The 10,566-nt window shown below is 50.9% G+C and overlaps 1 protein-coding gene and 1 long non-coding RNA gene across 4 annotated transcripts in view; one reads left to right on the top strand and one right to left on the bottom strand.

Annotated features, from left to right (window-relative positions):
• Nucleotides 1-2,873: 2,873 nt before the first annotated feature.
• On the top strand, nucleotides 2,874-4,624 carry LOC108529470 (uncharacterized). Its single transcript, XR_001885534.1, has 2 exons — nucleotides 2,874-3,483; nucleotides 3,958-4,624. It is a non-coding gene; the product is annotated as an uncharacterized LOC108529470 (long non-coding RNA).
• CNNM4 (cyclin and CBS domain divalent metal cation transport mediator 4) overlaps nucleotides 4,554-10,566 on the bottom strand; it is a 47,722-nt gene continuing 41,709 nt past the window's right edge. For 2 of the 3 annotated variants that reach the window (XM_017871813.1, XM_017871814.1), the window contains 2 exons: nucleotides 7,687-7,868; nucleotides 4,571-7,115 (listed from right to left, as the gene is read on the bottom strand). In XM_017871813.1, the coding sequence (XP_017727302.1) occupies nucleotides 6,918-7,115; nucleotides 7,687-7,868 (380 nt within the window). In that variant the 3' untranslated portion in view covers nucleotides 4,571-6,917. Of the gene's footprint in view, nucleotides 7,116-7,686; nucleotides 7,869-10,566 lie in introns of all 3 variants that reach the window. The other variant, XM_017871815.1, reaches the window with a different exon arrangement.

The following is a 10,566-nucleotide window of genomic DNA, read 5'->3' as shown; positions in this document are numbered from 1 at the left end:
TGGCGAAACCCGGGCCGAAGAGGCGCAGGAGGAAGGTGGCGTCCGGCGTGTCCCGCGCCGCCCCTCCGCGTACCCACCCCGCGCCCGCCGCGCCATCCTCCTCCAGACAGAAGCCCAGCACTCGCGGGCCCGGCGCGGCGTCCCCCGCGGCGTTGCCCAGGCAGAGCGCGGCGAACAACCAGCCTAACAGACCCGCCGCCGCTGCCGCCGCCGCCATCGCCCGCCGCCCCCTCTCGGCCTCTCGCGCAGCCTACCCCGCTCGCCCCGCGCCTCCCAGGACCAATCGTTGCCGGTCTTCGCGCTTCTTTGGCCAATAGGCGGTGGGCGGGGGCGGGCCCCAAGGTTGGACTAGGCTGCGCCGGGGAGTAAACAAGCGGCCGCTAGGGGCGGGCCGGGGGCGTGGGGCTCTGGGCCCGGCCGTGTCTGCGGCAGCTCCGGATGCGCGGGGTGGCAGTGGCCGGGAGAACGCGGGGCGGCGGGCAGGACCTCCCAAGCCCGGCTGTCCTCGGCCCGCGCGCGGCGCCCGGAGTCCCATCCTCCCGAGGCTGTCCCCCGCGCCCGGAGGCCGGGCCAATGCTCTGGGAAGTTCCCGGCTCGGGAGCGGAGCTGCGGCTCGGAAGAACCTTGGGTCCTGGCGCGCCTGAAGTTAAAGACCAGACGGACAGTTAAATGTGCGAGAGATGTGCCTTTTTCTTAGGAAAGACCCCCGGGTACCAGAACCTATGGGGCTAAGAGGACTGAAGAACCAGGGACTGAGCGCCCGGAGGTTAAGTTTATGGAAGATGTTCATCGCTCCGGACCCTGCTAGAGGTCTGGGGACGTCGGACACAGCCCCTGCGGTCCCGCCGCGGACCCCGTGATCAATACGCAGACACAAAATCACTACTGCCTGGAATCTGGACAGCTACCTCAAGTTACTAGTATCTTACAGGAGCAGAGTGCAGCTCAGACTTAGCGTGCGTGCTGGGTCCCGACGCCACCGGCCTGCCACCCAGGTCAGCGTCCCAGCCACACGAGGAGGCGGCAGTTCTGTCAGGAATGACTACATCTGGTGATTCCACTTCTCATAGCTCGCTGCTGGGAGAATACCACCTCGGGACTAACAAGATCTATTCCAGAGGATCCTCACTGCTGAAGCGATTTTAGAAGACGGTGTGGTCTGTTGACAGTATGGAGGTTCTTTACCCATTAGTTATAATCTGTATGTGATTGGAAGGAAACAGACCAACTGCTAACACCTCTATAGATGTTCAGATTCAGTAATCTTTGTGCTTTTCTCTACACTTTTGTTTTTTCAAATTTCCTAGCACAGGAAGACTTTGACTTACTGCGCATGTCATTTTAAATGACCTTTATAAAGACTATAGAAACAATTTGCTGTGTCATGAAAGTAACAATCAAAAAAAGTATGCACATTGTGGCCACAAAGTAAAACGTGTGGAAGGTAATGTGTGAAAAAAAAAAAAAAAAAAGAGTAAGCTAGTGGTGAATGGCCAACGAAAAAGACTTTGTAAAAAACGTTTTAAAAGATGCTACTAGTGGGCCGGGCTCGGTGGCTCACGCCTGTAATCCCAGCACTTTGGGAGGCCGAGGCGGGCAGATCACGAGGTCAGGAGATCGAGACCATCCTGGCTAACACGGTGAAACCCGGTCTCTACTAAAAATACAAAAAATTAGCCTGGTGTGGTGGCGGGCGCCTGTAGTCCCAGCTACTCGGGAGGCTGAGGCAGGAGGATGGCATGAACCCGGGAGGCGGAGGTTGTGGTGAGCCAAGATCGTGCCACTGCACTCCAGCCTGGGCGACAGAGCAAAACTCCGTCTCAAAAAAAGAAAAAAAAAAGATAATAGTGTATTTTTAGAAGATGGTAACAGTGTCTCTTCTGCATTGTAAACCCAGAGCTGTGACCAGGCCAATGGGGCATCTCCGTGTGCTCCAGTTTTCATTATCCAGATGATGATCTGTGCCCTTTGAGTTTACCTTACTTTTGCAGATTACAGAGTAAAGCCGCCAGCAGAAGCAATAAAGACATTACTGGGCCTTTCCACTGGATCATCATCATGCCTCTGAAGAAAAAACAAAAGAGCAAACATTACAATAGATTCAGCTCCTTAGTTCTCACTTCTGTCTCCAAGTCAAGATAAAATACTGACATTGAAAGAGAATGGATGACATGCTTGAAATGAGTCATGTTGACCGGGCGTGGTGGCTCAAGCCTGTAATCCCAGCACTCTGGGAGGCTGAGATGGGCGGATCACGAGGTCAGGAGATCGAGACCATCCTGGCTAACACGGTGAAACCCCGTCTCTACTAAAAAATACAAAAAACTAGCCGGGCGAGGTGGCGGGCACCTGTAATACCAGCTACTTGGGAGGCTGAGGCAGGAGAATAGTATAAACCTGGGAGGCGGAGCTTGCAGTGAGCCGAGATTGGGCCACTGCACTCCAACCTGGGCGACAGAGCGAGACTCCATCTCAAAAAAAAAAAGAAATGAGTCATGTGCCTGAAGAGTCATTAACTAACAAAGAACAGTTCCAGAGGAAAGCCAGGAAAAACTCCCCATGGATTTAGAGACAGAGCTCTCATCTTTGACATGTTATTTTTTCCTTGTCTCAGGCTTTGAAAACAACCAACCTAGGCCGGGCGCGGTGGCTCAAGCCTGTAATCCCAGCACTTTGGGAGGCCGAGACCATCCTGGCTAACACGGTGAAACCCCGTCTCTACTAAAATACAAAAAACTAGCCAGGCGAGGTGGCGGTGCCTGTAGTCCCAGCTACTCGGGAGGCTGAGGCAGGAGAATGGCGTGAACCCGGGAGGCGGAGCTTGCAGTGAACTGAGATCTGGCCACTGCACTCCAGCCTGGGTGACAGAGCGAGACTCCGTCTCAAAAAAAAAAAAAAGAAAAGAAAAGAAAACAACCAACCTATAACTAACTTCCTGGGAATAAAGCTTCAGGTAGAAGAAAATTTGATGAAACCTGGAAAACATAAGTGGTCATTTAAATTGTCAGTACACAAAGATACAAAAAAATCCAGTATGGGGCACGCAAAGCTGCTCCTGGAGTGGTTTTCCATTTGCAGTGGAGGCCTCAACAGTCCTTCACCATCTTCTCCTGTGGCTGTGCCATTCTTTACCCCACCCCTGGTTGGCATCAATGGAGACATAGCCACTTGACTTTCAGACTATTTTTGGCCCTCCCTGGGTCATTTTCCTTCGTGTTCTTTTGGATCAAGATATTTCCATGTTATATCTAAATATTTATTCTTGAGTTTTAAACCCACTGGCTACTTCCTGCTTCTCTCTCAAGCTTTAGCTCATATGCTGCTCCCTCCGAGTGATCTTCCTTGACCTTCTTGACTAGGTTGGTTCAAGGTTATTGGAACTATGTGCTCTCCCCACATCATCCAGTACATCCCCTATTGTAACATGTATTCACTTATTCATTCAACAAGTATTTCCTGCATCGAGTCCCTGCAATGTACCAGGTACTGTTCTAGTGTTGGGACTGTAGTGGGAATAAAATTAAGTCCCTACCCTTGTGGGGCTAGATTCTAGTGCAAGGACAATAGAAAAATACCAACGTCTATATTTTAATACCTGGTAGTAAGTGCTATGGAGGGAAAAAGGCAAGATAAAGAGAGAGATGCTGGGGTGATGCTGATTGAGATGGGCTAATCAGGGAGGCCTTCTCAAGGAGATGGCGTTTGAACTGAGGCTTAAATGAAACAAGGGGTGAGCCTCACCAAGACGTAGGAGACGTGGCCCAGGTCAGGGAGACAGCAAACGTCCCCCTTGGGGACTAAATTCACAGAGGGGTTGGTAGTACCTGGCGTGCGACAGGGGCTTAAACGTGTGGAACAGATGGATGAAGATAATTTACAAATCTTGCCCTAGACACAAACGTTTGCCTGTGTACCCCTTTCATCTGGAATATCCTCTTTTCTTTGTTGCCTACCTAGATGCCCCCAGTTAGTCTACTCCATTAAACTTTGCATGCTTGGAGCCCCTGGTCTCAGCACCCTCAGTTGCACAAGCCGGCCTGCAGCACCTATACAGCACCATAGGAGTCCCCTGCAGAGCTGCGACTTCGAGTGGGTATAGTGACGGAACTCAAGTCCTTCAAGGGATGAGCACTCCAGCTTTGAAACCACAACCAGCCTGTAAGTGTGGACGAAAAGGCAGCTGCATGTTATAAAACAGTATCACTCATACTTTCGGATCAAGCTTCTTTCAGTCCCATGGGTAGGAAGGAGGGGCAATTTGCTGAAGCCCACTGCCCTTCCAGTACTCACAAGCCAAGGGCCCGGTGGGACCTGTTTCACAGGACTCATGCTCATGGCAGCTGAGCACATCTGTCCTATATGTCTGCCAGCAGCCACGACCCTCTCCTGTGATGACAGCCTTGACGCTATTTAGAAACTCCATTTCCGATTGCATCTCACTGCTGAATGGTCCTGGACTCCTTTATTGGCCCTTGCCCCGTCACAAGAGAGAGCCAGCCACAGCCACTTTTATCTTGACAACATACTAAATAGTGACAGAACAAACAGGCAAGTTGTAGACTCACCAGGATTTATACATATTTCATTTTTTATTACCAATCAAAAATAAATTCCATATATCGTTTAGCAAGTATTATCATTGTTTTGTGACAAAAGACACAAGAGTCATAACAACAAAACTCCCCGAGAGTCAAACTCATAACGCCAAAATAAATCACAAAAATATACAAATTAAAATATTATGCAAAATAAATATGGCGGCTGTGACCTGCCTACCCATTTGGATGCCATTTGCAAAGGTCTCCCTTACACAGAAGACACAGCGGACGGGACAGTTCCAGGGTATGGCTCATCCCAGGAACCAGAGGTTGAAATAGGAAGTGAAAAATTGCACTGGGAAGAGGAAGTCATCAGACCAACAACATTTGGAAATGATGATGACCCTCTGTGAGAAGGGATGATCAATGGGCCAGGGAAGAGGAGGGTCGGCCAGTTGGTGGTAACCGTGTGCACAGAGGTCACTGTGGCGGTGTGTACACCTGCCCCTTTTGCTTCCCACACCCCCACCAATGTCTTCTGCTCCACCTGGCTGTCAGGGCTCTGCCAGCTTCCAAAAGGACTCGGGAGCAAGCTGCTCCTGGAGAAGACTAAGGGCTTTCCCCCAATAGGGAACAAAAGTCTGGTGTCTTTTTTCCTTACAGTTGAGAACCCACGGGTGTCACCACCTTCTCTCCAGGCTTCCAGGAGTCAGTTCTATGGCTAGGAGACCTCAGACTGGCCAGGGGTAGGCATACTTGGTGCAAGACAATCCCTGGTCCTAAGAGTTAGGATTCTCTAGGCACCTGGAGAGCAGGGCACTTGGGGTGAGGAAAGGAGTGAATAAATAATACTCAGGCGGAAGGCCTGCAGTTTCACCAGCCAGGCTCTCAGGACCCAGCTCCTGCTGCACCCAGCAGAAGGGCCAACGTGGACCTTGGTCCCACAGCCTCCCCGACTCTGGGAAACCTGGAGTTCTGCAGCAGGGCCTGATTCAGCCCCAGGGAAGAGGCGCCAGGGCAGCAGTTCACATGGGGGCAGAGCTCTTGGTACAGTACTACTAACTTCAGCAAGGGCAGGACGACCTCCCACACTAGGATCACACCTGTGAGAAAGCAGGGTTGCAAGCTGCATGCCTTTAGGAGGAGCTGTCCTCTCCTGAGGTTCCATACATGGGTGGAGAAGGCCAGGTGAGCCTTGCCAGCCGCAGAGGAAAGGACATAAAGAACCTGCTTCTGTGGCTTCCCACACGTCCTCTTGTCCCCATCCCCAAGAGGGACTGAGGCTTGGGGGATCGAAATAAGGAATCTGGGAAAAAGGCTTCAGTCAACAAGTCAGCCTTGACTCTCATTGTGGGGCGGGGGTAGTACTGACTGCTAACAACGCAGATGCCGATGACTGACAGTTCCTTCCGGAACCAAAAGGAAGAACCCAGACAAGTCACCTCCAACGTCGATGCCCTCCTGCCGAGGGGGAACCTTTGGTAAAAGTGAGGGCAGGGCCTGGGGAGCAGGGGTGAGCAATCGAAGGCCTGAGACCCTGCCTAACACTTGAGTCTGCCCCGTCACAAAGGGGCCAGTTGTCCAAAGGGCTGGATGGGAGGCAGGGTGGGGAGGTGTCTGTCCTCAGCCGAGTCCTGACTCACCAGGAGAGGCTGTCGGCAGAGTTCTAGGAGATTTCTGGGTACAGCGGTTGACAGCAGATGTGCTCCTCTCCATAGCTCGGATTATCACGTCCCTGATCACAGCTACCCAGGAGCTCTTGGCCTCAACATTGTCAGATAAGCTACGGCGCAGGTGCCCAGGCAGCTAATCTCCATGCCATTTGGTTCTTTGCTTCCTGTGAAGAGCTGTCTTCCTTCCAAGAGATAAGCCTCCGCTGGCAGGCTCTGGGATCCCACCTCCGGAGGAGGAAGATGAGGTGGAAGGGAGAGCTCCCTCAATCAGGGACACAAGCTGGAAGGCCATGGCTGGGAGCAGATCATGTCCATTGCTTCCCAGGACAAGAAACCCTTCTTCTTTTATAGTTCTTAGGAAAAAAAAAAATTTTAAATAAAGTTCCTTAACCCTGTCTTCCCTTCCCGAAATGATATTTAAAAAGAAGAGCAATGAGCCTAGTTTAGAAATACTCTCAGTAAAAAACAGCCTTTGCTCATGGTAGCTGGCCCACTGCCCCACCTATCCAGGGCTGGACAGTGCCACCTCAGAACTACTCAGAGGTCCCTGGCAGAGGCCAGATCCCCCACAGGCTGGGGGCCATCTGGCTGCTCAGTCAGACAGGCTATCTATCTGTATCCTTTCTGGACTAACAGGTTCCCTCTCTTCATGTGGGCCCACTGGGGAGGCCCCCGCAGGGTGGGCGGGGGGCCCCGGGCCCTCCTGTCAGATGGCACTCTCATGGGAGGCTTTGTGCAGCAAGGAGTTACGCTCGTTGAGAAGAGTTGTGGTCTCATCCACCACGGGCAGCTCAGACTTCTCGGCCAAGTTCTCCATGTGGGTGGTGCACCCGTCTATGGGAAACTGAGGGCTGTTCTCCATGCGTGAGGCCAACAGCCCGTTCTGGTACTGCTGCCGAGTGATCTGCATGAGGAAGGGATGAGTTCATGGAGAGAGGGGCTGGGAGGCAGACCCTATCACCAGGCCTGGCGAAACAGAGCCAGGATTGAGGCTGTGAGTTGAGGGAGAACATGACCAGTCAGGGTCACTGGAAGCCCTTACAAAGAACAAGATGCACGAACAAGAGGAGAAAGCACCTCAGGGCTGGGCATGTTGGCTCACACCTGTAATCCCAGCGCTTTGGGAGGCTGAGGCGGGCGGATCGCTTGAGCCCAGGAGTCTCAAGCCAACCCGGGCAACACAGTGAGACCCCATCTCTATAAGAAAAAAAAAACCCCAAAGCCACATGCACACCTGTCGTCCCAGCTACTCAGGAGGATGAGGTGGGAGGAATCCTTCAGCCCAAGAGTTCAAGGCTGGAGTAGGCTATGATCACACCACCGCATTCCAGCCTGGGCAACAGAGCCAGACCCTGTCTCCAGAAGAAAAAGGCATCTCGGGTTTGGGCCCACCATGCTGGATTTGGTGGATTAAAGAAGTAGCTGATTCCTGAGCAGAAGATGGCACTGCCCAGACAAGGCGGTGGGGCACTCACCTTGATGTACTGCAAGTCCACAAGGGCCCGAACGCTGAAGTCAGAGATGTACTGGCCCAGGACGGAGCTGCCAAACTGGTTGCTGCTGCCTGCCAAGGTTGATGCAGTTGAGATGTCCGTGCGGTCTGGGTAACTGAGGGAGGCTGAGCGGCTGAGTGGGGTGGGGTGGGCTGGGGAACGGTCTGCAGAGAGAGCAGAAGTTGTCATGCCAAAGGCCACTCTGGTGCCCACTTTCACCCTCCTGTCTGACCTCATCCCATGGAAGCCCAGGGACACCCCACCCAGGAATAGGAAGTCATTCTTAGGGACAAACAGAAGCATGTAGAAGGTCTGACTGCATAAGGTCTGACTTCATTAAAGCAAATGAATTAGTTTGTTTAGAACTGTTGTGCAACAAGTATTAAAAAGTCTACCAAAACAAATCAACCAAACAGAAAATAAAAACCACAGACACAGAAAGTTTATGGCTACAGAACCTCTTGTTTCCCACAACAACCAATCAGTCAAGGCAACACAATGATCACCCTAGCAGGAGAGACAAACTGCCATCCTTAGGCTGGACACAGTGGTTCACATTTGTAATCCCAGCACTTTGGGAGGCTGAGGCAGGAGGATCACCTGAGGTCAGGAGTTGGAGACCAGGGTGGCCAATATGGTGAAACCCTGTCTCTACTAAAAATACAGAAATTGGCCAGGCGTGGTGGCAAACACCTGTAATCCCAGCTTCTTGGGAGGCTGAGGCAGGAGAATTGCTTGAACCTGGGAGGGATGTTTTAGTGAGCCAAGCTTGCACCACTGCACTCCAGCTTGGGTGACAGAGCGAGACTCTGTCTCAAAACAAACAAACAAGCAGACTGCCATCCTTGTCTCAATACCAGTTTATATCAAGTGACATAAACTGCATACTTTTAAATTAAAAAATGCATTGAAAGGAAGAATGTATAGTTTGCACTCTCTCATTGTGAATACACGCCCCACACATAAGATGCCCTGTCACACCTTTTTTTTTTGAGACAGTCTCGCTCTGTCACCCAGGCTGGAGTGCAGTGGCATGATCTTGGCTCACTGCAACCTCTGCCTCCCAGGTTCAAGCGATTCTACTGCCTTAGCCTCCTGAGTAGCTGGAATTACAGGGGCCTACCACCATGCCTGGATTATTGTTTTTTCTTTCTTTCTTTCTTTCTTTTTTTTTTTTTTGAGACAGAGTCTTGCTCTGTCACCCAGGCACATGCCACCATGCCTGGCTAATGTTTTTTGTATTTTTAGTAGAGATGGGGTTTCACTGTTAGCCAGGATGGTCTCGATCTCCTGACTACCGGTGATCTGGCTGCCTCAACCTCCCAAAGTGCTGGAATTATAGGTGTGAGCCACTACACCCTGCTAGCCCTGTCACCTCTTAAAATGCTCTTATCGGGGGCTGGGCGAGGTGGTTCACATCTGTAAGCACTTTAGGAGGCCGATGTGGGGAGACTGGATTGCTTGAGCCTGAGTTCAAGACCAGCCTGGGCAACACAGCAAAATCCCATCTCTACAAAAAAGACAAAAATTAGCCAGGCGTGGTGGCTCTTGCCTGTGGCCCCAGCTCCTTAGGTGGCTGAGCTGGGAGGGTCACCTGAGCCTGGGAGGCAGAGGTGGTAATGAGCCGAGATTGCACCACTACACTCTGTCCCCCCCGCCCTCCCCCCCAAGAAAAGAAAATGCTTTTATGGAGTCAAAAGTGTGTTTTGCATGTAACCTACTCAGCATGAAGCACAGCCCTGCCCACTTCCACCTGCCACCCAGCCAGCCTGGCCGGTGGGGGCGGCAGGCACTTCTCCCCTCTCATGACGCAGAGTTGTAGCAATCTCCAATAAGGAAGAACGGGCTTCTTATTTTGAAAAACAAACTGCTTGTTCAAATGATATACGTTACTGTGTATCATTAATTTGTTTTTGAGAACACTTAGGAAACCGTGAGATGCACAAAGAAGTTAATTGTGAAGGCATGCAGGATCGTTTTAAACCAACAGGAAGCCGACTAAGCTGATTCGCTTTGTTAACTACTAAGTTACTAAGTTAGCCATTCTAACAAATTGCCAAGTGAAGAGAACAAACATACTGGATCTAGTGACTCAATGACCAATACAATTTTTAACTAAGTGAGACTAAACTGAGTAATACTCTATCTTTGTGCTTAAGCTTTAATTTTTATTTATAGTTTCTCCGGAAACTGGCCATTCTATGATGAGGTTGTGGTATACCAATGCAGGAACAGGAAATATTTTAGAGGATCATTAGAGGATCATGTGCAAGCATCTAACGAGTAACACCTCTGATTACGTTCTAGGAAAAGCAGAAATACTAGGGGTATTACTTAATACTTCACATTAGCTATCTGAATGATGGAATGCTTTTAATTTTAATGCTTCCTAACACTCTAGAAACAGGAATTTTATTTTTAAAATAAACTCTTTTCTTTTTAAACTGAATTTATTTTATTATTATTTTTTAAAGGGTCTCGCTATGTTACCTAGGCTGGTCTCAAACGCCTGGGCTCAAGCGATCCTCCTGCCTCGGCCTCCCAAAGTGCTAGGATTACAGGAATGAGCCACCAAGCCTGGCCAAGAAACTGAATTTAAAACCAACACAAATTAGTGACATGGGCCGAGTGTGATGGCTCACACCCATAATCCCAGCACTTTGGGAGGCCAAGGCAGGCGGATCACCTGATGTCAGGCGTTTAAGACCAGCCTGGCCAATATGGCAAAACCTTGTCTCTACTAAAAATACAAAATTTGGCCAGGTGCAGTGGCTCACGCCTATAACCCCAGCAGGTTGGGAGGCCGAGGCGGGTAGATCACGAGGTCAGGAGTTCAAAACCAGCCTGGCCGGCCGGGCGCGG

The sequence above is a fragment of the Rhinopithecus bieti genome, unplaced genomic scaffold (genome assembly GCF_001698545.2).
Source record: "Rhinopithecus bieti isolate Rb0 unplaced genomic scaffold, ASM169854v2 scaffold_6935, whole genome shotgun sequence".
NCBI lineage: Eukaryota > Metazoa > Chordata > Mammalia > Primates > Cercopithecidae > Rhinopithecus > Rhinopithecus bieti.
This window is presented reverse-complemented; position numbering and strand designations above follow the sequence as displayed.